At 39.9% G+C, this 27,738-nt stretch overlaps 3 protein-coding genes across 4 annotated transcripts; all 3 read left to right on the top strand.

Annotated features, from left to right (window-relative positions):
* Positions 1–35: 35 nt before the first annotated feature.
* f10 (coagulation factor X) lies at positions 36–10,224 on the top strand. Its single transcript, XM_067583829.1, has 9 exons — positions 36–206; positions 5,223–5,383; positions 5,786–5,810; positions 6,081–6,194; positions 6,922–7,053; positions 7,265–7,521; positions 7,867–7,984; positions 8,554–8,741; positions 8,932–10,224. Exons 1-9 carry the CDS (start codon positions 143–145, stop codon positions 9,352–9,354), a joined length of 1,482 nt encoding a protein of 493 aa, XP_067439930.1. The 5' UTR covers positions 36–142; the 3' UTR covers positions 9,355–10,224.
* A 2,046-nt stretch (positions 10,225–12,270) lies between these two features.
* On the top strand, positions 12,271–21,225 carry LOC137177479 (coagulation factor X-like). Its single transcript, XM_067583828.1, has 9 exons — positions 12,271–12,452; positions 16,423–16,583; positions 16,986–17,010; positions 17,332–17,445; positions 18,147–18,278; positions 18,505–18,836; positions 19,184–19,301; positions 19,827–20,014; positions 20,205–21,225. The coding sequence occupies exons 1-9, from the start codon at positions 12,389–12,391 to the stop codon at positions 20,625–20,627; spliced, it is 1,557 nt and encodes a 518-aa protein (XP_067439929.1). The 5' UTR covers positions 12,271–12,388; the 3' UTR covers positions 20,628–21,225.
* Positions 21,226–22,262: 1,037 nt separating this feature from the next.
* Positions 22,263–27,715, top strand: prozb (protein Z, vitamin K-dependent plasma glycoprotein b). 2 transcript variants are annotated; one of them, XM_067583832.1, is made up of 8 exons: positions 22,263–22,403; positions 23,205–23,368; positions 23,597–23,621; positions 24,176–24,349; positions 24,514–24,645; positions 24,737–24,795; positions 25,426–25,558; positions 26,383–27,715. In XM_067583832.1, the coding sequence occupies exons 1-8, from the start codon at positions 22,325–22,327 to the stop codon at positions 27,057–27,059; spliced, it is 1,443 nt and encodes a 480-aa protein (XP_067439933.1). In that variant the 5' UTR covers positions 22,263–22,324; the 3' UTR covers positions 27,060–27,715. The 2 variants fall into 2 exon arrangements, with proteins under 2 accessions (XP_067439933.1, XP_067439932.1); XM_067583831.1 differs by having other exon boundaries at positions 22,264–22,403; positions 24,176–24,373.
* The last annotated feature ends 23 nt before the right edge of the window (positions 27,716–27,738 follow it).

Here is a 27,738-nt window from a genome sequence, read left to right as displayed (position 1 = left end):
CCTCCTCCTCTTCCTCCTCTCTCTCTCATAGAGGTCATTGCTCTCTCTACCTCCCCTCCTCTCTCCCTCTCTCCACAGTCAGACTCCATTTCTTCCACACAACACACTCAGGTTTTTCCAGTCAAGCTCACCATTCGGGGCCATGTTTTGGTTTCACCGACTGTCCCTCGGCCTCCTGCTGCTCCACTTGGCCGCCGCCGCTCATGGTACGTTCACTAAAATCCATCACAAAGCTGTCAGGAGTGAAGACGAGGAAGGTAGAGAGGAAGAATATGGAGTTAAAGCAGAGTGGAAGGGTGGTGACACTTGACCTTGTCCTGTTTTGTGTGTTTAGTATGATGTGTGTGATGTCAAAATGCCAACAGCGCTGCTAATGGAGAGACTTGACCTGATGACATCACTGACAGGTTTTTGATGATTGACAGCTCTTACACCTGATTGGACAAACAAACAAACCATTTGCCGGGTTGTGATCGGTCTCGTATTTCTGTTTTCAGACTAGAAAATCGTGGCAACATTGACTTTGCCTCAGATTAAGTGAGAAGAGTTGTGAGCTGCTGGTTTCAAAAGAGTAACTTTACATTTCCACTTATTTTTTAAGTTCTTAAACTGACGTTTCTTGTGATGTTGCCTATTTCTCAACACCAGAAAGTGCTAATCAACATGTCGTTCACTAAGTCACATCGTTAACTATCATCTGAATTTAAACAAGACTAAAGCTGTGTCCCAAAGTAACATCACAGTATACAGTCTGCACCATGATTTACTGACAGGAAATGATGCAATATGTGCAAAGTTGAATGTCAATCAGACTAGCAATTAAATTTCAAATAGAAAAGCCGATTGGTTTTGTCTCATCACCAAATGGTTTATTTTAATTTTGCCCAGTTGTGAGCAGCTCCTCATGTGACTGTAGTGTCCATTAACAGCACACTCAAACATCAGCCGTGTTTGTTACGCATAGTGTTTTGAATAAACTTTATTTTGTCCGTTTGCCAGAAGGAACACACTACAAACTAAAAATCGTCTTAGTATGTAGTCTGGATTTGGGACACACTTTAAGGGTCTTTGTCATTCTACGAAACCGGTACAATTTGAGTTCCTCTGACCCTTTTGAAGTGTATTTTATCTATTGGGTCACCAAAATCTATTTTAAAAGCTTTTTATGTCAGTTTATATGTCCACTTATGTCCACACTTTTACACAAGTGTAAAAACCATTACATACATTTTTATCTTTATATCAAAAATTATCTTGTTTTTTTCAGTTGGGCTTCAATGAAAGTGTACTCAGGATATGACTAATAAAATTAGAAAAAAAGTCCATACATTTTCCATTCATTTAAACATCTATCTGTGCTTTTTGCTGGTAATGTTTTTTTTTATTTTTATTCATGATTATTCATTTAAAAACACATTATTTGGTTGCGTACCTCGGTAACCCCTAAACCCCCTTACACAAATCATTCTCCCCCTATAAAAATAATGAACTGATCCTTATGTGACATCCTCAACAGGAAGTGACATCATAGAAGTCTTCTGAACAACATGGTGCACAATCAGGCAGATTACCTTCTTCTTTTATAACTACTACTACTACTTGTTATTCACCACATATAGAGCAGCGGCCATCTTGAGCAAAAAATCACAACCTCACCTCACACTCAACCCCTCTACTTGTTAAATCATAAAAGGGTGGTGAGACTGTGATGAGGTTGTGTTTTTAACACTTTGGTTGTAAAGTTATCCAATTATTCAAATGAATTATTATATTTTCATTTAAATTATCAGCATCCAGTGGGACTCATTTAAAACAACTTTTATTGAGTCAGTAATCAAAGTCTTCTACCAAAGGCTTTAAGCGGAGGAACCAGAAAGATGGGATAACACCTCAGACAGAAACACCTAAAAACCAAGATAATGAGTGCAAAAATCACCAACACTCCATAGCCAGATCCAAAAAGCCTACTGTGACAAAAACTAGGAGGTAAAAAGGGGTGTCCAAAGGGACAAACAAGCTCTCGTGGATGGACAAGTGAAAGAGGCAGAGGCTGCCTCAACAAGGAGAAATCTAAGTACCCTTTACAAGATCACCAAGCTCCTGAGTGGAAACAAAACCAAGCCCCTAGCTCCGGTACTGGATAAACCTGGCAGGAAAATAACAACAGAACACCAGGAAGCAGCACGTTGGGTTGAGCATTTCCAAGTTGTGCTTAATCAGCCAGAGCCTGATGAACCCGCCAACCCGTCTCCTGCAGTTGATATTCTGAGCATCGATGTTGGTTCCTCATCTGATGCTAAAGGCTGACCTCTTAACATCTACAAAGGCCTGAATATCCTATTCAGGAACATCTGGAATGGAGAAAATATTCCCAGTGATCGGACCAAGGGCCTAATTGTCAAGATCCCCAAAGAAAAGAAACCTCCAGAAATGTGACACATGGTGTGGTATCACGCTTCTTTCCATCCTCAGCAAAGTCTTCTGTAGAGGTGATGAGTAGCTGTGGCTCAGGAGGTAGAGCGGGTCATCCGCTAATCAGAAGATCGGCGGTTTGATCCCCTGCTCCTGCAGTCCCCCAGTATGAATGAGCAGGTTGGCACCTTGGATAGCAGCCTCTGCCATCAGTGTATGAATGTGTGTGTGAATTGGTGAATGTGGCATGAAGTGTAAAGCAATTTGAGTGGCCGGAAGACTAGTAAGGAGCTATATGAATGTAGCCCATTTACCATTTATCATTAGAGCTACTCTGGACAGAATTAACATTGCCATTGACAACAAGTGAAGAACAGGCTGGATTCCGGAAGGGCAAAGGTTGCATGGATCAAATATTTGCTCTTCGAAACATCATAGAGAAATGCACTGAGTGGAATGTTCTCTCTTTTGTCAATTACATCAACTTCAGGAAGACATTTGACAGCATTCACTGTGAAACCCTGTGGAAGATTCTGCAGTCTTATGGAATCCCTCATAAGATAGTCTCACTAATGGGGAATTTTTATGACCACTTTGAATGCAGTGTTATACTTGGCAATACCATCCCCGAGTGGTTCCCTGTATAATCTGGAGTACGCCAAGGCTGCATCTTCTCCCCCACTATCCTCCTGACTGTTAGCGATTGGATTATGTGAAAAACAATTGCTGACAAACATTGAGGCATCCAGTGGACCCTCTATAGCCAGCTTGAAGATCTTGACTTTGCTGATGATCTTGCTCTCCTTTTCACAAATGTAAAACATTCACAAGAGAAAACTAATTGACTCAAAAGGTATGCTCAACAATCAGGCCTCATCATCAACATAACTGATGCCCATCAACACTAACACATACGCACACATTACTATAAATAATGAGCCACTTGAAGTCTGATTAGTCAGGACAATGGCAACCAAAAAGATATCCAATCGGACCTGGGAAAACTTTCAGCACCCACACAAGACTCTATAACATCTGATCAAGATCTGCTGGTGAATAATCAAATGCAACATGAGCAAAATCAGCTCATTCCACAATGACTGTGAAAATCTGCCATACATTCTGACCCAATAAGATATCATATGAGGAACTCTAGATAAAGACTGGCTGCTGAAACATGATCTCAGAAATTGAACTGCGTCATCTTAAGATGGCTCGCACACATACTACAGATGCCACCAGAGCGGATCCCCAAAGTGGCCCTCAAATGGACACCACCAGGAAAAAGGAAACGAGGCTGACTAAAGATCACCTTGCGAAGACCAGTAGAGGCTGAACTGCTGGAGATGGGTCTCTCATGGGGCAAGGCACAACTAGTTGCTAAAGACCATGACAGGTGGAGCAACATCATTGATGCCTTATGCCCCACAGGGGGAGAAGAGCATAGCTAAGTTAGTAAATAACAGACACAAGGTGTGTTTTAGTAAACCTTGTAAATTTTGTTTGGCCAGAGGCTTGGTTCTTATGCTGAACACAGGTTGGTTGAACACACACACAAACACACAAACACACACACACACACCCCAAAAGCATACAATATATGTTTTATTTTGATTCCGTCAGTTTACAGTGTTTTAATTTATGCTATGTTGTTGTTGTTTTTCCTGCAGTTGGGTTACTTAAACTCAGTTCAATTGCAAATTATATCTATTGTCCTTCTTAAATAGTTACGTAATAAAATACAATGTTTATAGAAAATCCTACAGTGAATTTGAGAGTGAAAAACAACTATTTATATGTTAAGCTGTAATTGTCTCTTCAACCCTCTTCAACCCTGTTACCCTAGTCTCAACCCCGCAACACCTACATTTTTATTAATTATTTTTTTAAGTTTATGAAAAAGTAATTTAAGTTTGTTGAATTCTGTCTGAAATGTTTAGAGCAATCATAAGAATATTAATTTTAGGTCAAATTCTGAAGTTAAACCACAACTTTGATAAAAAGCCGATGAGGTCGCTGTCACAAAAAGTGTCCATTCCAGGCTTTAGTATAGCAAAAGTATGAGATTTTATGTAATTTTTATATATGCAATTATTGAGTTGTGTGAGGGACATTTGATTAATAGGAAAATGTTTTACATTTTATGCTCATATTCAGACAGCTTTGAAGAGTAATAGTGCCCATAACATAAAATAATGACCAATAACAATAGGGATTTGATGCTTTAGGTGGTAAAATGTTTTTCTGGAAGTTAAATATGTACTTAATGTTATGGGTATTCAGAAAAGTAATACATTTTGGTAAAAAAAATCTAAAAATGTCAAAGTTCAAATTGTTTCGTGGAATGACTTTTCTACAGATATGCTAGCAGCTCTGTGAGGCTGTACCTGGGCTAAATGCTAACATGTTGATGTTTAGCAGGGATAATGTTAACCATGTTCACCATCTTAAATTAGAGTGTTAGCATGCTAATCTTTGCCAATTAGCAATTAAAAAAAAGTATAGCTGAAGCTGATGAAATGTCATTTTTGACCGGATGATGGCGCTAGATGAAAATTCAGAGGATCAAAGTTATTATAATTCATCCTCTGGTGAACATAAAAAACTATAATTAATGGCCATCAATCCAATAGTTGTTGAAATATTTCATTATGATGCTTGCATGACTAAAAATGACACAAACTTGCCTCATAAGGTGAAGGCTGATTTTGTTTGTTTAGCTGCACTGCAGCGACATAATGAGTTAGTAACAGCCCATCCTGAATCAACGTAACGTGCTGTTTGTGTTCTGTTTTCTGTTCTCTCACCAGTCTTCCTGGACGGTGAGGCGGCCAGTCAGGTGCTGGCCCGGCAGAGACGAGCCAACAGCTTTTTAGAGGAACTTAAACAAGGCGACAAGGAGAGGGAGTGTGTGGAGGAGCGCTGCGACTGGGAGGAGGCGCGGGAGATCTTCGAAAACACTGAGAAAACTGTATTCACCTCCTGCACCTTTATACCAAACAATGCTGTTAACTCAAACAAAATCTGTGAAAACAAGTGTTAAAGAGACACCCAGATAACTTTTGGAAACCCTCATTGTTAACTGTCTTACCCAGAGTCACATGAAAAGATTGTGCGTCTTAGGTTAAGCTAGCTGCTGATTATTGCCTTGTTTATTAGTGAACAAGATACAACTGTTGAGTTCTTGGAGGGTGTAGAGAAGAGAAATCAGAATATTGTCTGGACAGCTAACTCTAAGGAAATCTTATTGATAAAGATAATTACAACAGTTCTGAGTTTCTTCGGGTTCAAGTTTTAGTTTGTAACATATCTTTCATAAAGACATACTGCTCAGGTTTTACATGTTTTAATTTTCTGCTTATGTTCTTTGCAGGATGAATTCTGGGCCATATATGTCGGTAAGGTGTTTCCTTAAATTAAAATTTAACAAGTGAATTTAACAAGGAAATGTGGATTGTGGGAGATGATATCGGGCACTGCAACATAATTATGGAGCACATTTAAGAAACAAGATTTTAAAAAGTAGCCAAACCCCAAACTAATCTTTAAAAAGCTTGAAAGCTACTAGTGAAAACCTTCACCACTAGAAGTTTTTGCAGAATTTGAGCGACGATAAAGTTGACATCTCATCAAAACTCCCCTCACTGAACCTGCTGTTTGTCCTGCAGATGGCGATGCATGTTTATCGAGGCCCTGTGCTCATGAAGGATTTTGCAAAGACGGGATCGGCAGCTACACCTGCTACTGCCAGGCCGGGTACCAGGGCTTCAACTGTGAAATTGGTACTGAACTAGACTCACTCCAGACAGTTGGGTTCAAGCTTGGTGCCCTTTAGCAAAACCTTTAATGTCCTCATCACTTATAAACATCCTTAAAGTGACACAGCAATGTTTGTCCATCTATTCACTTATCCGTATTGGGGTTGGAAGGTAGTCCATATGTCCTTCTTTAGCCAATCCTTTCTGCAGGATCCTGAGGTGTTCCCAGCCCAGATGAGATATATGATCCCTCCAAGTATGTCCTGGGTTCTGCCTCAAGGTTTCTTCCCAGTTGGATGTACCTTGAGTACCTCCACAGGAAGGCATCCTGATCAGATGCCCAAACTACCTCAACTGACTCCTGTCAACATGAAGGAGCAGTGGTTTTACAAAAAGCTCCTTCCACATGTTTGAAGGGTGAGACAGCCAAAAAAAACTAATTTCGGCCACATATCCGTGATCTCATTCTTTTGGTTATTACCCAAAGACTGTTTCCAAAGGCGAAGGTTGGAACATGACATGAATGCTCTTACAGGTGCCCCCAGAAAAGGGACTGTCCTTACAGGGAAACACAACATCATGGGAGGAGGTTGGGGTGGATGGCTGGGTCAACAAAGAGAGAAGCGAACAGTGGCCCCCCATCAATCATTTGTTTCTATCAACCATGAGCACAGTTGTTACTTACAGTATATGATTTGTTTGCTTGAAACACCCTTGCCTTATCTTGATCATATTTCCTATGTCTTTGCAGTTATTCCTAAACTCTGTGAGAACGCAAACGGTGGCTGCGAACACTTCTGCAAAGTGGAAAAAGGAAATGCGATGTGCTCCTGTGCTGATGGATATTACCTGGCATCAGATGACAAGTCCTGCGACTCCAAAGGTGAGAAAGATTCTACAAGGTCTTTTATTCGGAGGCGGTTGAATGCCATGTTGTATCCATACAGTTTTCTCTCAAACACCACAGGTCAGACTCTGGGAATGATATCAGAATCTAATCGCATTTCTCTATAAACAATGAATATGGTTCTTTCAGTGATTAAGATTTCTGGTGTACAAACTCTGACCTCTAAACTTCACACAAACTCTTGCAGAGGAATACAAATGTGGCGCCATCTTTACTGGAAGCACCCGGACTGTTTTCAGGTATGATCGGCCAAACATGACGGAGGGGAACGTTACTGGGTTGAATGACATGGACGTCAACAACAACGCAACCGATCAGGAGAATGCGAACATCAGCAGCAGCACTATTTCCATGGTTCATGAGGAACTGCACACGTCAGTTATGGCGGGTATGACCCGCATTGTTGACGGAGAGGACTGTCCACCAGGAGAATGTCCATGGCAGGTAGAATTGCATTTTTGTCACATTTTAACAAACCTAAACCTGAAAAACTCCCTACTGAATCAGGACCTTTTTTTGCAATAATGCATGAGATGTGAACACCTGGGAGTCCATAATTGTCCATTATTTTCTCTACATAACAACCTGGGGGTCCCTTACTGTCTCATATACCACTGACTGAAGGAATAGAAAGAGAAAACTACGTTAAAGGTGTCCCTTACTGTACATGATTTATACAGTGATTTTTCCATCGTCATTCTTGAGTTTCATCCTCACACCCTCCAGTTCTGCAGACTTTGTGTATTTGCTTTGTAATATTCACTGTTTGGTCTTGTTTCATCCTTGCAGGCTCTCCTCCTGAACGAGGAGGACCGAGGGTTCTGCGGAGGAACCATCCTCACCGAATACATTATCCTGACCGCCGCCCACTGCATGAACCAATCACGCTTCATCTATGTTAAACTCGGTAGGTAAAGAATATGGTTGTAATAATGTGATAATGTGCTTGCTTCTGTAGAATACATATTTTATGTGCTCAAACTGTGAAATGAAAAATGCATTTCATTGCTGCTGTAATATGTATAAATTATGTTGCCAATTTCAATATTTTTTACTTTTACTGTATTTCATGTTATTTTTACATGTCAAATTTTGCTCAAACTGTGTTTTTAATTATTGTGTTTTAAATTAATGTTTTTTTGTTTTTACACTTTAAGTGGTCAGTACTTTAAATAAGTATTTGCACATTTTTATTTCTTCCTCCAGCTTAAAAATCTTCATATATTGTCATAAGAATATACTCTTTTAGTATCATTTATTTTGTGTTACAGTTTCAGTGGTCACCATCTGATTTTGGGAATATACCCAAGATTTGCTTGGAACACTTGTTTTATTTGTTTGCTTCGTAAAGCACTTTGAGCTGCATTAACCATGTGAAAAAGCGCCAAAAATAGTTTATTATCAGTACATTTTATTTTTCATAGTAGTTATTACAAATTTTCCCTGCTGAAATATTTATCATTTCTGTATGTTCAGGTGAGTTTGACATACTGGTGAATCATGGTAATGAAGCTGTTCACCATGTGGAAACTCTTATCACTCACAATAAATATAAGCCCGACACCTACCACAATGACATCGCACTCATCAAATTGACGACGCCCATCAAGTTCACCAGGTACATCCTGCCAGCCTGCATACCTGAGCCAGATTTTGCTGAAAAGGTAAACCTTTGAACCACTTAAAAACCAACTTAAAGGACCAGTGTGTAAGATTCAGGGGGATCTATTGGCAGAGTATTCAGTTGTTGCAATCTGCAACCCCACCACTAGATGCCACTAAATCCTAAACACTGGACTTTTAATGTATCTTTGTCATAAACTTGACCAGTGAATTTCTTATCTCCTCCCACAGGTCCTGATGCAGCAGCCGGACGGCATGGTCAGTGGGTTTGGACGTCTCGGCGAGGGTCGGCAGCCGTCCACCATCTTGCAGCGCCTCACCATGCCTTATGTAGATCGGCACACCTGCATAGAATCCACTAATTTACATATCTCTAAACGCATGTTCTGTGCCGGCTACGACACAATAGCAAAAGACGCATGCCAAGGTGACAGTGGCGGGCCGCACGTCACACGATACGGCGACACCTATTTCATCACCGGCATTGTGAGCTGGGGCGAAGGCTGCGCACGCAAAGGCAAATACGGCATCTACACCCAGGTGTCTAAGTATATTGGCTGGATCCGTGAGGGCATACGCAGGCTGACGCCCAAAGAGACGAGTACCAACAGGGTGAAGAGGCACCATGGCCCCATCAAGAGGCTGTATTTGTAAGACGACCGTCAGCAGATTTCTGAAGTGTTGACAGATCTGAGCTGAATCAAGTATTATTTACAGAGCAGAGACCAGCCACACTTTGTGCCTCTCATGTAATCACTGATTTTATGTTTGAGACTTTTAACACATTTTACTTTTAACAGTCACTGAAAACTTTACCACTTGTTTAAAGACACTTCCAAAATCCTTAAAGCCGAGATACCTGAATTTTTGTCCACTAGGGGGCAGCAGAACAGGCTGTGAACACAACATCTGACATGTTATCATCTTATAAAGTACTTGTTGCTATCATGTTAGCAAACAGCTGCTTACTTCATGACCTGTAGGATTCCTCGGGGATCCCTTTTACATTTTCAAATGACATGCTGATATGAACGTTTTCTATCTTTTCTTACTCTATGGTAAAGGTTTGGCAGTCTTGGCATCTAAAACTACTTGCTTAAAGCTTTTTTAATTAATGGAGACAGAGGAACAGGAAGTAGTAATGACATTTGACTTTTTACTACCTTATAAAGTTGTTGTGGCAAATATGTTAGCAAACAGGTGATCACCCCATTACAGTGTCCAATATTCACTATTCACTGTGTACAGCCGCAAACGTCTCAAATGTAAAGTTTCCATGAAAGACACAAAACTAACCAGCGATGTAAAGCCAAATGTACAAAAATAATTTTGTACATTATTGATTTAAAGTGGCTTGATTTAACAGTTTGCTGTTCAGTATTCTTAAAAAACGTGTCAATGCAAACGCATTTCAAATTTGAGTAAACGAAACAATGTCTGTTTTCATGTATTTTTTATCATTCACTGCAAGAAATTAGCTTTTTCAGCTGAATGTGAAGCAAATAAAGAAAAACTACAACAACAGTGATGCATTATGTTTTGTATGTGTGTGTTTAAACTGTAATATTTGATGAGCAGGAAAATTATTTCTCAACCTTATGTAACGGGGGATTATATTAACCTCACAGTTAAGTCTCTTTTATATTGCTGATAATAGTGACAGCCTACAGTCTCTAGGTTGTGTTGTGATGATGGTGGTGGCTAACAGTTAGTAGTTGACTCCAACTAAGACACACAGACGCTCTGATGTCGATGCTCTGATGAGGTCTCAGTAAAACTATTTAATATAAAGAAACATACAATATTAATAAATGGTTTCTGTGACAAAGCTTAATAACCGTTAAATAACAAATTACAGGGCCAACGGTCTAACCTTGACCAGGATCAAAGACTTCCTATATTACAAATTACACAAAGACACTATTGATGATTGATGAATCAGTACACATAGATAATCACTCTGATTGTCAATATAGTTATAATTAGTAATTAATTCTCTCTCAGATCAGCTATACATTAACATTTGCAGGTTTCCATTTAACAGTCACACACTCATCTGGGGGATACAAGCCTGGTCTGACTTGGTAAAATTGCTGACAAAATTATATTCTAAATTACAAGATTTTGCTATTAGACATAGTGACCATTTAAAGCTCAAACTATGTATTTAATGTAACATGCAAGAGGCAGATGTTACACTTGGGAATTCTAGTTTGAACTGTAGTTTGGTGGATGGCTCTAAACACTACAATACCCATAAGCCTCAGTTGCTGTCGGCATGGAGAAGAGATGTGAATCAGAGTGGTAATGAATTCAAAACGCTTCGTCGTTGCATTTTGGAACAAATCACAACGCCGTAGTTGCTGAATCCACTGAAAATTAACCCAAAATCTGACAATAAATTAATTTAGTCTGCAGATTATGAAATCTATTTTCTCAACAGTGTAATCTTTAGGCTACATCCATGCTAATACATTTTTGTTTTAAAACGCGTAACTTTTGCTATGTTTACGCCAAGTGTCCATACTATTCCGGCGTTTTTGATCCCCTGAAATGGAGACTTGTGAAAATGCTGCTGACCCCGTTTTAGTTTGAAAAGTCCGGGATTGCGTTTTAGTCTGAAAGGGTGGAAACAGAGACTTTTGAAAATTATGACAGGTGCACCCACATCCGCTTCCTGATTGGGTCTTATCAGTCACGACGTATCCTTCCCTGATTTATCACGCCATTATCACGTGACCCTTTTCTGGAAGAAAACAAAAGACATTAGCATTAACTACCAGTGGTTAATTCATCAGAGGATAATGAATTAGAGGCGTTGCTGACCTCATTGTCTATGCTACATGGCAGCAGTTGTGCAGTTAAATTCTGCATTTTATGATGCTACTACTGCCTACGTGTGCAGGAGCAAGCTATTATTCAAGTGATTTGCATGCCAAGTGTAAGTAAATGGTCATGTCATATACATTTATTATTTCTGAAACAGTGCTAAAATGCTAGTGTGGCTGGAGATAGTTTTCGTTTTGAAACACTGTTTTAAAATAAAAATGTACTAGTGTGGACGTAGCCATATGCTGTATGTAGCAAAGGGCTTCCACACTGGGTCTCAAACACTGGTATCCCAGACTGCGGATGACTGCGCTAACCGCTCAGCCAAAGAGCTGAACCAACTAGTCAAAGGCCAGCATGTCTAGTCATCCATGGTCAATACTGTCTACAGGGCACGGGCCTGCACCGGGACACCATGTGTAGACAAGCGTAGCGTGAGCAGCAGCAGCAGTGAGTGCTCCGTCTGTGTCTACACTGGAGACCTACATTTTGGAATTTATTCAAGGAGTTCGACAAAGATCGACCTCTAACTTCAGCCCGACATCAGCAGAGTGTGAAGCTCTCTGATTGGATGTTGCTTAGAGTAATGCTCTCTGGGACTTGTTAATTCTGTCCTAAAGTTCCTATGGACACAGTCTTGTAGTTTTTTTATCTCAAATATTCCAGCAGGAAGCCCCACCCCCTCTGATCAGTGCAGTTTGCACCTCTTCCTCCTCCTCTTCCTCCTCCCTCTCTCATACAGGTCATTGCTCTCTCTACCTCCCCTCCTCTCTCCCTCTCTCCCTCTCTCCACAGTCAGACTCCATTTCTTCCACACAACGCATTCAGGTTTTTCCAGTCAAGCTCACCATCCGGGGCCATGTTTTGGTTTCACCGACTGTCCCTCAGCCTCCTGCTGCTCCACCTGGCTGCCGCCGCTCATGGTATGTTCACTAAAATCCATCACAAAGCTGTCAGGAGTGAAGACGAGGAAGGTAGCGACACCCCAAAGCGCTAATCAACATGTCGGTCACTTCCATCTAGGTCACATCATTAACTATCATCTGAATTTTAACAAGACTAAAGCTATGTCCCAAAATAACTGTCACAGAATACAGTCTCAGCAGTTAGCATGCAAAAAAATCAACATATTGTACCTTGTTTTGCCACCAGGAAATAATGCAATATGTGCAAAGTTGGACGTCAATCAGACTGGCAATAAAATTTCACATTGTTGTCACATTTGTTTTGTCTTACCACCAAATGGTTTTATCTTAATTTTGTCCAGCTATGAGCAGCTCCTCGTGTGACAGTAGTGTCCATTAACAGCACATTCAAACATCAGCCATGTTAAGTATGCATTAGGTGTTGTGTGTGTGTGGGTGAGAAAGAGAAAGAGAAAGAGGAAAAAATACATATATAGGTAAATAAGTAAAAAAGAGATAATATAGCAACAATGCTATCGGAGGGCACCCCTGGCCTGGATCCAGAGCAGGCCAAGCTCTGGGTGTTATTTATTTTGGATCCCCCTTCCATTAATGTTTGTTTTTTTAAATTCTTAATTTCTAGGTCTTTCCCCCTCTCCTCTTCATTGCTTTCTTTGCTATCACCTGCTTTAGGCCACCACCAGGCCCGTAGGAGGTGTCTGGCCTGTTGGAGGCAAAATCCCCTTTAGAACAGCCCCCAACCCTACAGGAGGGGTCTGTTCAACTTTGTATTTGGAGAGGAGCTTAAAAGTGATCAAGCTGTCCCAAACCAGCCCAGTCCTCAAGGAACTGAACAATACCTTCATCTACCATATCCTATTGACATGTCAAATAGCTATAAAAATAAAAATAATAATCATCTGTACAAAAATCATGATGGGATAGGAATAAGAAGACCAAGCATCACATAATGGGATGCATTAAAGTTGATGGGGAAGTTTATATGCTGATGCAGGAGTTATGAGATCAAAATGTCAGCTGTTGAAAGGTAGGAAACAGGATATTGGTGAAGGTTTGTAATATACGTGTGTGTGTGTGTGTGTGTGTGTGTGTGTGTGTGTGTGTGTGTGTGTGTGTGTTGATGGGGTTAGTTAACAGGGAAGTCCAATGAGATGATGAAGGACCCCTTAGACTTTTTCGAAGTGTGAATTTTGAAAAAGTCTAAGGGGATGCCAATATCTCCGCTTTATTTTATGTTTTTCTTTGTTATGTCAGCTCAAAATGTAAGCAAAACCACTGCAAACTAATGTTGATACACCACACATTCACCACAAACTTTCACATTCATATCCACCACATATTCCTTACACACACAAACCCCTTCGCACGACACATAGCCGTAAAACTGATCCTGAGACAAATCAATGACCTCACTCAAATTCGTAACCTGGAACATACATGGGGTTAGTTCACGGGCAAAGAGAACAAAAATTATAAATCACCTGATAAAATTACAAGCAGACATATGCCTGACACAAGAAACTCACCTGACAGAATCAGAAAATCAGATATGAAAACCCAACAAACTCATCAATTTACAATTCTACGAAAAGAGGTATGTCAATTTTAATAAACAAAAGTTTAATTAATCCCTAACACTACCATCTCTCACCCTGAAGGGCAATACGTTATCATCAACGCCTCCATTAACAACAACGACTCCACTATTGCAAACATATGTGGACCCAATACTGATGACCCTGCTTTCTTCCATACATTCTTTGATTCATAATCCAGTTTATCAGATTCTATAACTGAAAGTGATTTCAGTAGTTATTAATCCCACTTTAGACAGATCATCCACCACCATTAGATCTAGAAACTGGTGCTCAACAGAAACATTAAAACATTACATAAGTGATTTTGGTCTTGGCAGCAGTTGGTGATTGAAAAACCCATCAATCAGAGAATATACACACTTTTCACTGCTCCATCAGTCATTCTCACATATTGACTTTTTTCTCACCAGTAACTCAATTATACCTAATGTTTCAAATCCCCAAATTCATCCCATCATAATCAGTGACCATGCCACTGTATCATTTAATCTAAACACCAAACAACCTAAACAATCCATCACCAGTTGGATATTTAACACCTCTCAGCCTAAAGATCCTGAATATAACACATTTTGCACAAAACGGTGGTCAACAATAGAGTGGTCAATATACGATTCTCATCCATCGTACTCTGGAAAACAGCGAAGGTAGTATTGATAGGAAAATTTATATCATATGCATCATACAAGAAAAAAAGGGAACAAGAACATGAAAACAATCTTGAACAAAAAAGCAAAGCACTGAATGACACCTATGCAGAGCAAACTCAGAAAGAACTAACAGAAAATAAGGCACAGCTTAACGATATCATAGACAAAAAAAACAATTCCTGATAATAAGACTCAGACATGATTATTTTGAATACAATAACAAATCAGGAAAATATCTGGCAAACAAACTCAAACGAAACAAAGAGAAATCAATTATACAAGCCGGCGGGGAAGACCATACAATCACACAAAGAAATAAATGACACATTCTGTGAATTTTACAGCAAATTCTACACTCCTGACAAGGAACCTGAGCCAATAGATATTAACACTTTCCTCAGTAACACAGAAGTACCCCGACTTAAAAAAAAGTTTGCAGATGAACTAGATTAAAGCCATTAACGCCTAATGAACGCTGTACAGCACTCAATAGGATACCAAACAACAAAGCTCCTGGACCTGACAGCTTTACTGCCCAGTTCTACTAACATTTTTGGAACACAATCTTACCACAGTTTTTCAGAGTGGTACTTTACATTAAACATAACTCAACAAAGCCACCACACATGAACGTAGCCCTCATCTCAGTACTACTGAAACCCGATAAACATCTAACTCTCTGCTCCAGCTACCGCCCCCTATCACTCATCAACACAGACCTCAAAGATCATCAGTAAAGCATTAGCCACCCAAATCAAATCGGTTAACCGATCACTAATCCATTCAGATCAAACCGGCTTCATCAAAGGAAGACACTCATCAAATAACACACGCAGATTATTTAACCTAATTCATGTATCAAAACAAAACAAATTGAAAACAAAAAACAAATCATTAGATGCAGAAAAAAGCATTTGATAGAGTAAATTGGAACTTCTCATTTGGAACACTGCACAAATTTGGTTTGGGAGAAATGTTAATTGACTGGATAAGAATTCTAGCCCACCAATGGCAAAAGTTGTTACTAATGGGTTAGCATCACAAAGTTTCACACTGCACAGGGGAACCAGGCAAGGATGCCCCGTCCATCGCTTTTTGCCCTGTTCATCAAACCTCTTGCTGCTGCAATATGTCAAAATAACATCATCAAGGGAATCCAAACCCTCAACACTCACCATAAGATCAGCCTTTTTGGAGATGATGTATTGCTTTATCTACAAGAACCATCAAACTCTCTACAAGAAGCCATCAAGTACATTAATTCATTCTCCGAGATTTCCAACTATACTATAAATTGGACAAATCAACAATCCTATCCATACATAGTGATGACTGGAATGCTGCCGCTCAAAACCCACTCCTCCCCATTCCCACTGGTAACATCAAGTATCTGGGCATAAGATGATAGATGAAAATTCAGAGGATCAAAGTTATTATAATTCATCCTCTGGGGAACAAAAAAAAAAGAAATTTCATGGCAATCCATCCATAGTTGCTGAGATATTTCAGTCTGAACTGAACGACCAGTCATTATGATGCTTGCATGACTAAAAATGACACAAACTAGCCTCATGAGGGGAAGGTTGATTTTGTTTAGCTGCATTACAGTGATATAATGAATCAGTAACAACCAATCCTGAAGCAAAGTAATGTGGTGTTTCTGAAAATTTGAATGACAGTATATGACGGTTGAACACCACTATTCTGTTCTCTCACCAGTCTTCCTGGACGGTGAGGCGGCCAGTCAGGTCCTGACCCGGCAGAGACGAGCCTACAGCTTTTTAGAGGAAGTTAAACAAGGCGACAAGGAGAGGGAGTGTGTGGAGGAGCAGTGCGACTGGGAGGAGGCGCGGGAGATCTTCGAAAACACTGAGAAAACTGTATTCACCTCCTGCACCTTTATACCAAACAATGCTGTTAACTCAAACAAAATCTGTGAAAACAAGTGTTAAAGAAACACCCAGATAACTTTTGGAAACTCTCATTGTTAACTGTCTTACCCAGAGTCACATGAAAAGATTGTGCGTCTTAGGTTAAGCTAGCTGCTGATTATTACCTTGTTTGTTAGTGAACAAGATACAACTGTTGAGTTCTTGGAGGGTGTAGAGAAGAGAAATCAGAATATTGTCCGGACAGCTAACTCTAAGGAAATCTTATTGATAAAGATAATTACAACAGTTCTGAGTTTCTTTGGGTTCAAGTTTTAGTTTGTAACATATCTTTCATAAAGACATACTGCTCAGGTTTTACATGTTTTAATTTTCTGCTTATGTTCTTTGCAGAATGAATTCTGGGCCGTATATATCGGTAAGGTGTTTCCTTAAATTAAAATTTAACAAGTGAATTTAACAAGGAAATGTGGATTGTGGGAGATGATATCGGGCACTGCAACATAATTATGGAGCACATTTAAGAAACAAGATTTTAAAAAGTAGCCAAACCCCAAACTAATCTTTAAAAAGCTTGAAATCTACTAGTGACAAGCAGGAGCTAAAGTTATATCTGCTATTTTGCTAGCAGAGAGCACTGTCTAGGCTTCACCACTAGATGTTTTTGCAGAATTTGAGCGTTGACAAAGTTGACATCTCATCAACATTCCCCTGACTGAACCTGCTGTTTGTCCTGCAGATGGCAACGCATGTATATCGATGCCCTGTGCTCATGGAGGACTTTGCCAAGACGGGATCAGCAGCTACACCTGCTCCTGCCAGGCCGGGTACCAGGGCTCCAACTGCGAAATTGGTACTGAACTAGACTCACTCCAGACAGTTGGGTTCAAGCTTGGTGCCCTTTAGCAAATCCTTTAATGTCCTCATCACTTATAAACATTCTGAAAGTGACACAGCAATGTTTGTCCATCTATTCACTTACCTGAATTGGGGTTGGAAGGTAGTCCATATGTCCTTATTCTTTAGCTAACTCTTCCCGCAGGATCCTGAGGTGTTCCCAGCCCAAATGAGATATACGATCCCTCCAAGTATGTCCTGGGTTCTGCCTCAAGGTTTTTTCTCAGTACCTTGAGTACCTCCATAGGAAGGTAACCTGATCAGTGGCCCGAACTACCTCAACTGACTCCTGTCAACATGACGGAGCAGTGGTTTTAGGGTGAGACAGCCACCCTGCAAAGAAAACTCATTTCATCCGTGTATCTGTGATCTTATTCTTTTGGTTATTACCCAAAGCCTATTTCTAAAGGCGAAGGTTGGAACAAGACACAAACGCTCTTACAGTTGACTTCAGAAAAGGGACTGTCCTTCCAGGAAAAAACAACATCATGGGAGGTTGGGGTGGATGGATGGGTCAACAAAGAAGGAAGCAAATAGTGGTCTCCCATCAATCATTTGTTTCTATCAACCATGACCCCAATTGATATTCACAGTATATGATTTGTTTGTTTGAAACACCCCTGCCTTGTCTTGATAGTGTTTCCTATGTCTTTGCAGATATTTATAAAAGCTGTGAGATCTTAAATGGTGGCTGCGAACACTTCTGCAGAGTGGAAAACAGAAGCGTGATGTGCTCCTGTGCTGATGGATATTACCTGGCATCAGATGACAAATCCTGCAACTCCAAAGGTGAGAAAGATTCTACAAGGTCTTTTATTCGGAGGCGGTTGAGTGCCTTGTTGTATCCGTACAGTTTTCTCTCAAACACCACAGGTCAGACTCTGGGAATGATATCAGAATCTAATCATATTTCTCTATAATCAGAATGAAATCAAACAGTGAATATGGTTCTTTCAGTGATTAAGATTTCTGGTGTACAAACTCTGACCTCTGAACTTCATAAAAACTCTTGCAGAGGAATACAAATGTGGTGCCATCGTCATTAGAAGCCGCCGGAATGTTTTCAGGCATGAACAGCATAACACTACGGAGGGGAACATTAATGGGTTGAACGACATTGACATCAACATTAACACCACCAATCAGAAGTATGCGCCAGACATCATCTATCTCCCAGAGTCCTCAGTTTCTGAGAACAGCAGCAGCAGCAGTGGCGAGATCCTACGGGATTACGTTGATTTTGAGAGAAATAACACCAATGACAGCATTGATAGCATCTCACCTGCTCTGGGTACGACCAACATGCACAACACAGAGGACTGTCCACCGGGAGAATGTCCATGGCAGGTAGAATTGCATTTTTGTCAAATTTTAACAAACCTAAACCTGAAAAACTCCCTACTGAATCAGGACCTTTTTTTGCAATAATGCATGAGATGTGAACACCTGGGAGTCCATAATTGTCCATTATTTTCTCTACATAACAACCCACGGGGTCCATTACTGTCTCATATACCACTGACTGAAGGAATAGAAAGAGAAAACTACGTTAAAGGTGTCCACTTACTGTACATGATTTATACAGTGATTTTTCCATCGTCATTCTTGAGTTTTATCCTCACACCCTCCAGTTCTGCAGACTTTGTGTATTTGCTTTGTAATATTCACTGTTTGGTCTTGTTTCATCCTTGCAGGCTCTCCTCCTGAACAAGGAGGACCGAAGGTTCTGCGGAGGAACCATCCTCACCGAATACATTATCCTGACCGCCGCCCACTGCATGAACCAATCACGTTTCATCTATGTCAAACTCGGTAGGTAAAGAATATGGTTGTAATAATGTGATAATGTGCTTGCTTTCTGTAGAATACATATTTTATGTGCTCAAACTGTGAAATGAAAAATGCATTTCATTGCTGCTGTAATATGTATAAATTATGTTGCCAATTTCAATATTTTTTACTTTTATTGTATTTCATGTTATTTTTACATGTCAAATTTTGCTTAAACTGTTAATTACTGTTTTATACATAAATGTTATCTTGTTTTTACACTTTAAGTGGTCAGTACTTTAAATAAGTATTTGCACATTTTTATTTCTTCATCACAGCTCAAAAATCTTCATATATTGTCATATAAATATACTTTTTTTAGTATCATTTTATTTTGTGTTACAGTTTCAGTGGTCACCATCTGATTTTGGGAATATAGCCAACATTTGCTTGGAACACTTGTTTTATTTGTTTGCTTTGTAAAGTTTATTATCAGTACATTTTATTTTTCATAGTAGTTATTACAAATTTTCCCTGCTGAAATATTCATCATGTCTGTGTGTTCAGGTGAGTTTGACATACTGGCGGATGACCGTAATGAAGCTGTCCACCATGTGGAAACTATCATTATTCACAAAAATTTTCGACCCAACACCTACCACAATGACATCGCACTCATCAAATTGGCGACGCCCATCAAGTTCACCAGGTTCATCCTGCCAGCCTGCATACCTGAGCAAGATTTTGCTGAAAAGGTAAACCTTTGAACCACTTAAAAACCAACTTAAAGGACCAGTGTGTAAGATATAGGGGGATCTATTGGCAGAGTATTCAGTTGTTGCAATCTGCAACCCCACCACTAGATGCCACTAAATCCTAAACACTGGACTTTTAACGTATCTTTGTCATAAACTTTACCAGTGAATTTCTTATCTCCTCCCACAGGTCCTGATGCAGCAGCTGTATGGCACGGTCAGTGGGTTTGGACATCTCGGCGAGGGTCGGCAGCCGTCCACCATCTTGCAGCGTCTCACCATGCCTTATGTAGATCGGCACACCTGCATAGAATCCACTAATTCACATATCTCTAAACGCATGTTCTGTGCCGGCTACAAGAAAATAGCAAAAGACGCATGCCAAGGTGACAGCGGCGGGCCGCACGTCACACGATACGGCGACACCTATTTCATCACCGGCATTGTGAGCTGGGGCGAAGGCTGCGCACGCAAAGGCAAATACGGCATCTACACCAAGGTGTCCAAGTATATTAGCTGGATCCATGCGGGCATCAGCTTGGCGACGCCCGAAGAGACGAGTACCAACAGGGTGAAGAGGCACCATGGCCCCATCAAGAGGCTGTATTTGTAAGACGACCATCAGCAGATTTCTGAAGTGTTGACAGATCTGAGCTGAATCAAGTATTATTTACAGAGCAGAGACCAGCCACACTTTGTGCCTCTCATGTAATCACTGATTTTGTGTTTGAGACTTTTAACACATTTTACTTTTAACAGTCACTGAAAACTTTACCACTTGTTTAAAGACACTTCCAAAATCCTTAAAGCTGAGATACCTGAATTTTTGTCCACTAGGGGGGAGCAGAACAGGCTGTGAACACAACATCTGACATGTTATCATCTTATAAAGTACTTGTTGCTAACATGTTAGCAAACAGCTGCTTACTTCATGATCAACCCATTACAGTGGTGCTTAAGTCCAATATTCAATATTCATGTAGTTAAAATATTCAGTGTACAGCCACAGACGTCTCAGATGTAAAGTTTCCATGAAATACACAAAACTAACCGGCGATATGATCCAAAATGTACAAAAATAATGACATTATTGATTTAAAGTGGCTTGATTTAACAGTTTGCTGTTCAGTATTAAAAAATGTGTCAATGCAAGCCAGAAATGAGCTGTTTGAGCTGAACGTGAAGCAAATAAAGAAAAACTCCAACAACAATGATGCATTATGTTTTGTATGTGTGTGTTTAAACTATAATATTGATGAGCAGGAAAATAATTTCTCAACTTTGGAAATCCGCTGAAAGCTCAAGTTATGCGTGAACCACCAGTGGTTCGGACCATTCGGCGTCCTAGAATTACTGGCAGCTACAGGCGTGGTTTAGAAGTGACAGACGGTGATAGACAGATGGTTCATCCAATCACCTGCCAAGTATTTTTTTTTTGAAAGTGCCTGCCTTTTATGAAACAGTTTTTAAGGTCAACTTCTCAGATGGTTCTGTGTAACAAACCATCTGGTGCGTCAGGTTAAAATAAAATACATGTTTTGGGAACTACAAGAATCAGAATTTGAATTTCCTAGAAAAGTCAGATCACTTCTTGTTCAGGAAAATCTTTGTGTAACTGTAGAAACAGAAAATAAAGTAGGAAAATTTGTAGATTTTAGGGTTTTTTGGGTCCTTAGACCTTTAGAAATGCATCTTTTACTTGATCTGGATAATGAAATATCCCTTTATCATTTTAAATTATTAATCCCAGTGATGAAATTCTTCCTTGTTTACCTCAAATAAACAAACCTACAGAACACTGAAGTTTCAGAGGTCGGACGTGCTGCTTGTTTTGTGTGCTTTGAGGACAGGCCAGAGTCCACTCCAGGGACAGACTGTTCACTGAAAACCATTTGTTTTCTTCTGACTTTTTCTAGAGGCAGATCTGACCTGCTTAGTTTAAAATCTGATCACTGTGAGACAACAAACAAGTTTAAATATCCTTTACAAGAAATATGCATAAACATAGCACAAATTAAACCAGAAACAAACGGATTTATCAGTTTTATTTCATATGAAATGTCTTTTAGTTCTGCTGACAGACATTTTTTATTTAGAAAACCTTAAAATCAGTGTAAGAAAGATTTAAAATTTAAGGCAACATCCTGAATAAAGGTTATTTTACAGAAGTTTCTTGAGGCATTTGACGTGTAATGAATCAGTAGTGACTCACCGGTGTGTATACTTGTGTTTGTGTGTGTTTGTGTGTGTGTGTGTGTGTGTGTGTGTGTGTGTGGTACCAGCGCAGTCAGTGTCACAGTGGTCAGCATCATGTCGCCTCGCTGTCGAGCGTCGCTTGTCTCTCTCGTCCTCCTCGTCTGCTTCCTTCAGGTCTTCATCGAAGGAGAAGGTAAGAGCTCTGACCTCTGACCTCTGGGGTCTTAACTCTGATTTTGGGTTTACGGTGACGTGTATGTTGAGATAGATTTCAGTCTGTTGATCATCTTATTTAAAACAGATCAAAACAGCCAACAAACTATGAGTACGACTGATATCAGAATTCTCCTTAAACCTTAAAATGTTCAACAATATACTATTAAAATACGGAGTTCTATTTAAGCCAAAAATATGTTGAACGCTTTACACAAATCATGCCGACTTTAGTTTGGTTTTCAGTCTGTATTGCACCCAGTATGTCGTAATTATGACTCAGTTAACTTATAGAAAGCATGTAATGTCATACTTATGAATCATATACCATAACTACAACAAACCCCGTTATTATGACTAATTATTACTAAGCATGCAATAATTCTGACTTAGTATGGTGTAAGTATACTATGTCATTAATACTTACTTAGTGAGAATTATAATTATAACTAAACATGCCATACTTAGAATTGAATTATATATAAAGTACAGTGATAATTATATATGTCACACAATCACAATTTACTATATCATACTTAATTTACAAAGTGAAAATTGTGACTGTATTACAACTAAATATGTAGTATTTTATGTCATATATTGTAACATAAAATATGCAAAAATTAGTAATTAGTAAAGGATGTCAAAATTATGGCTCATATGTCTAATTTGTGGGTATATACAAGTCAAAATTTGTACATTTATTTCATTTAAGCAGGTAAGATATTTACTATAAACTTGCGGGACCTTGAACTCAGCAATAGTGTCGTTGTGTCTACAGTGTTGCGGCGGACTGCGCCGGCCCACAGTGTGTTCCTGAGGTCCAAACGGGCCAACATGTTCCTGGTGGAGGAGATCCTGCAGGGGAACCTGGAGAGGGAGTGTCACGAGGAGCGCTGCGACTACGAGGAGGCCAGGGAGTACTTCGAAGACAACGAAAAGACGGTCAGAAAATTGCAAACAATGACGATAATTATTATAATTAAGATGAAATTTGACATGTTAGAGATCATTTACTGGTCTCTGTTAGTCACACTGAGCTGCTCTGGAGAGTCTGATGTCATCAGGGTCTAATTACAGACACTGTCCAGGTGCATTATGGGTTAACCATCACTTCACGATCTCACTACAGTCCAAAAAATCCTGTTCTAACTGGTGTTTGTTTCTCTACAGAAAGCTTTCTGGACAGTTTACTACGGTGAGTTTTCTTTCTTGTCAGCTCTAATAACTAATAAATGTGTTTAATATCAAAACAAACAAACAGAAAAGATGGAAAAAGACAATAGAGCTGCAAACATTAGTCGATTAATCAGTTAGTTGCCAACTATTTGGATAATCGAATTATCGTTTTGAGTCTTTTTTTTAAGGAAAAAAAACAAATTCTCTGATTCCAGCTGCTTAAATATAAATATTTTCTGGTTTCTTTAGTCTCTATGACAGTAAAACAAGACATTTGAGGATGTCATCTTTGGGAAACCCTTATCCACATTTTTCACCATTTTCTGACATTTCATGGACCAAACCAAACCGCTTAATTAGTCGAGAAAATAATTGGCATGTAATCAATAATGAAAATAATCGTTAGTAGCAGCCACGAATTACAAGTAAACTCATTTGGCTTATTTTTATGGTATAAAACAAACTAAAAGTGATGGTCTTCTTCATGTCTCCTAAATGTATTAGTTTAGTTGTTATCTCTCTAAACGTGAGGCCTTTGTTCATGTATTTCTAAGTCTGTCTGTCTCTGAGCAGACGGGGACCAGTGTCAGCCGAACCCCTGCCTCCACAGCGGGAACTGCACTGACACCGCGGGGGGGTTCGTCTGCTCCTGCGTGCCCCCGTTCTACGGACTAGCCTGTGAACTGGGAGCAGTGGAAGAGCTGAGAGACAGAGGAACCATGTCTGCACCGATGACCATCACAACAGGTTGGGAAACTGGGGATTCAAAGGGTAATTCTGTTCATTTTCTATATTCTTCTCAACAAATCTCATGTTTGGATCCAAACGGCTCCAAAGACTAATAACAGCATCACGTTTTCAATCTCCGGAGAGTAGTTCTGTGTGTATTTTATATATTTTGTGTGTTTCAGAAATCTCCCCGTGTCCGACTGAAGGTCCGACAGCTTGTCACCAGCTGTGCAAGGCGTCCCTTCACTCCTTCACCTGTTCCTGCATGCCGGGATTCAAACTGCAGAGCGACAACCGCAGCTGTGAGCCTGAAGGTCTGACATCCACAAACACATACCAAAAACATACCACATTTACAAAAAAACAGTTCAAACTGGTAAAATAATGAACTCTGTGTGTCCTCAGTGGAGTTTCCCTGTGGAAGACTTCCTGACAAGTTCAACGCCACCATGTTACCCTGGCAGGTAAGATCCTCCCAGTTTAGCACACCAGATGCACTGTGTGACTCATGTCATCACTGATCTTATGTTTGATGTCTGATCACAGAGGAGGGCTGTGCTTCTCTGGCCTCAGCTCTGAGCTCCAACCCCTCCCATCTGAGAGACTTTAAACACATTTCAGTCACAGAAACTCCGAAAACTTTAACACTCTTTAGAGCGTGATTTAAATTAATGTTATGGATTTTACAGTTTTGAATGGTGACATGAATTTTTGATTAAATAAGAGTCAAATTGAACCCAGAACAACTTCTTAAGTACAAAAATGTGTATCAGCTTCACTTTAGGAAGCGTTATAAACATGTAAGGCTATAAAATGTTGTGTTCAGGGTGTTTTAATTGCTCTGACATGTGAAAATGGATCAAATTTGACAAAGAGTTAAAAGGCTTCATATAAAAATGTCACAACAATAAATCCACATGGAGGGCATGATGGGACTTTTCGTCATGTTTTATAAATATAAATTGGCTAAAAATGAGTCCTGATGTGCAATCATGACTTCTCTTGAATTGTAAAACCCTCCAAACCCAGTTAAACATGACCAATGAGAAACCAGACATCTCAAACATCTGTGTGTGTTTGTTTTCCATCTCCAGGTGTCCCTGCTGGACCGCAGAGGGGTGGAGCTGTGTGGCGGTGTGGTGGTCGGTCGACGCTCCGTCCTGACCGCCGGTCGCTGCCTCCTCCTGGGACCCGTCATACCACCCTTGAGCTTATTCGTGCTCGCCGGTATCAAACGTTATTAACCAAATACTACATTACTGCAGTATGTAGACGGGAGGCTGTTTTTACTGGTTTGCTATTTTACACAATGGTTGATGTTTGGTTTTCCCAGTTTGGTGTGAAAGAACAATCATTTAATTAATTCTTAATTTACCTCTGAAAACAAACCGAACACCTTCATCTGAACCAAGGTGTGTTTGTATCGTAGCCAAAACCTCTTAGACCCTTAAATACCAAACAATGAACAAATATCTTAAAGAGCGCCTGAATTTACACATGAATTAGAAATATTTGACAAATCCATTAATGGGCAGTTTAATTGTTTAATTTTGGTTTATTTAAGGACTCTATTATTGATATTTTAAGGAATTCAGAATCAGTGTTAACAGTTTCAACCAAATTTGGGCTAAAATTAATGAATTGTCACATATTTTACACATATTATATGTTTTTAATTATTAGAGTTAAGAGTTTTTTTTTTTTTAAAGGACCTTATTAGCACCTTATTTTTTTTTTAAATAACATTCAAATTTAAGAGTTTACCCCAAATTTAGAATTAATGGATGAATTAATTGATAAGAAAACGTTTTATCCTTACATTCTGTAAAAGACAAACAAGATACATGTTAATTAATGAGATTTAAAGCTGTTTGTGTATTTTTGAAGCATTTGGCTAGCTGCTTCCAGTCCTCATGCTAAGCTAGGCTAACCACGCCCTGACTGCTGAGATTGATATTAGTCTCAACATCCCCAGAAAAAAGGTCGAAGTGTTCCTTTAACTTCTCGATAACAGACTGATCGGTACCACCATCTCATCTCTTGTCTCCTAGGTAACAGGAAGGTGGTCATCCCCGTCCGGGCTTTCCACATCCACAACCGTTTCCTTACAAATCGCCATGAGTACGACCTCGCTCTCGTCGAGCTGGTCAGGCCGCTGCCGTTCAGCCCCGCCCTCGTCCACCTGTGCCTGCCCACCAAGGACTTCAGCGAGAACATCCTGATGAATGCTGGGAGGATGGGCATCACCCAGAAACGGAACCAGAACCAGAACTTGGTCTACATGACACTGGATGAGTGTCGGAGTGAGCTGAATGTCTCGCATCCGATCAGCAACAAGATGTTCTGCATGAGGAGGCAGAACGAAGCCCAATGGAGCCAACATGGACTTTTACGGAGCCAACATGGAGGTCACGGGAGGCTGAGCAAAGCAGAAAACTGCCGCCGTTTAAAGACTGAAGCTCACAAGTTCTCAGAATCTGACGGTACTTCAAGGTCAGAGGTCAGGCGATGCGGCAGTCTGTTGCCGGGGACGCCGGTTGCCACGGTGGAGAAAGACACAGCATTTCTGACAGGGCTGCTGATCTCACCGTCGGCAGGTTGTCCTGGTGACAGCGGTGGCATGGTGTTCACCAAAGTGTCCCGCTACCTGGCCTGGATCAAAAAGAAGCTGGAGGCAGCCGAGGATCACAAGACCTCACAAGTCCATCAGTATCCTGAGAACCACTGAGGCTCCGCCCCCCCCCCCCGACCGCCATCATTTAAAACTCCTTTAAAATCAGAGCGAACTGTCTGTTATTCCACGTGTTTTAGCTCCTAAACGACAAAATATTTCCTGAACCGTCCCATAAATAGTTTTATTGATCACTTATTGTTTTTTGATTGATCTTAAAAGCCTCTGCTGGTGCATTCAAGGACGCTCCGACATGTGAGGTTTAAGATTTAGCTGCTGAACAGCAACTTTTCCAACTAACAAAATTACTAAATTTACTTTACCCTTTTACAACTTTTATGTTTGCTTATTGTTTTTCTACAAAGTTTGATTTTCTGACAACGTTGATGAAGATCTTTCTGGAACACAGTGAATCTTAAATAGTTTATTAAATAAAATTTATGAGCTTCAAGTCTATTTTCTTCCATCTTAAGCTGGATTTAAACTCAACGGAAGTAGTAGTAGAAACACTTCACTATATGACAAAACGGTGGTTAAATGTAAACAACTTTTACAAAAGCTTTCACACTAAAATCTAGTTTTATTGAAATGTTCTGTCTTGCATTTATTTAATATTTGTGAAACGCAGAAAAAGTGAAATCTGTAGAAAATATGAAATTCTTGCAGTGACCGAAGGAAATATTTCCTTTGAATAAAAACACTGAAACACTGAATATGTTGTCAAGTTGAATTGATG

This window comes from Thunnus thynnus, chromosome 24, assembly GCF_963924715.1.
Source record: "Thunnus thynnus chromosome 24, fThuThy2.1, whole genome shotgun sequence".
Classification (NCBI taxonomy): Eukaryota; Metazoa; Chordata; class Actinopteri; order Scombriformes; family Scombridae; genus Thunnus; species Thunnus thynnus.
The sequence above is the reverse complement of the archived record's forward strand: the minus strand, read 5'-3'. Positions and strand labels throughout refer to the sequence as shown.

Bases quoted from the DNA above. Each gene is read 5' to 3' on its own strand.
- f10 (XM_067583829.1), top strand. From the start codon at position 143: ATGTTTTGGTTTCACCGACTGTCCCTCGGCCTCCTGCTGCTCCACTTG. The intron at 207-5,222 runs GTACGTTCACTA...TTCTCTCACCAG, and splicing joins CTTGGCCGCCGCCGCTCATG to TCTTCCTGGACGGTGAGGCG. The intron at 7,054-7,264 runs GTGAGAAAGATT...AAACTCTTGCAG, and splicing joins CAAGTCCTGCGACTCCAAAG to AGGAATACAAATGTGGCGCC.
- LOC137177479 (XM_067583828.1), top strand. From the start codon at position 12,389: ATGTTTTGGTTTCACCGACTGTCCCTCAGCCTCCTGCTGCTCCACCTG. The intron at 18,279-18,504 runs GTGAGAAAGATT...AAACTCTTGCAG, and splicing joins CAAATCCTGCAACTCCAAAG to AGGAATACAAATGTGGTGCC. The intron at 19,302-19,826 runs GTAGGTAAAGAA...CTGTGTGTTCAG, and splicing joins TTTCATCTATGTCAAACTCG to GTGAGTTTGACATACTGGCG.
- prozb (XM_067583831.1), top strand. From the start codon at position 22,325: ATGTCGCCTCGCTGTCGAGCGTCGCTTGTCTCTCTCGTCCTCCTCGTC. The intron at 22,404-23,204 runs GTAAGAGCTCTG...TTGTGTCTACAG, and splicing joins GGTCTTCATCGAAGGAGAAG to TGTTGCGGCGGACTGCGCCG. The intron at 23,622-24,175 runs GTGAGTTTTCTT...GTCTCTGAGCAG, and splicing joins TTTCTGGACAGTTTACTACG to ACGGGGACCAGTGTCAGCCG.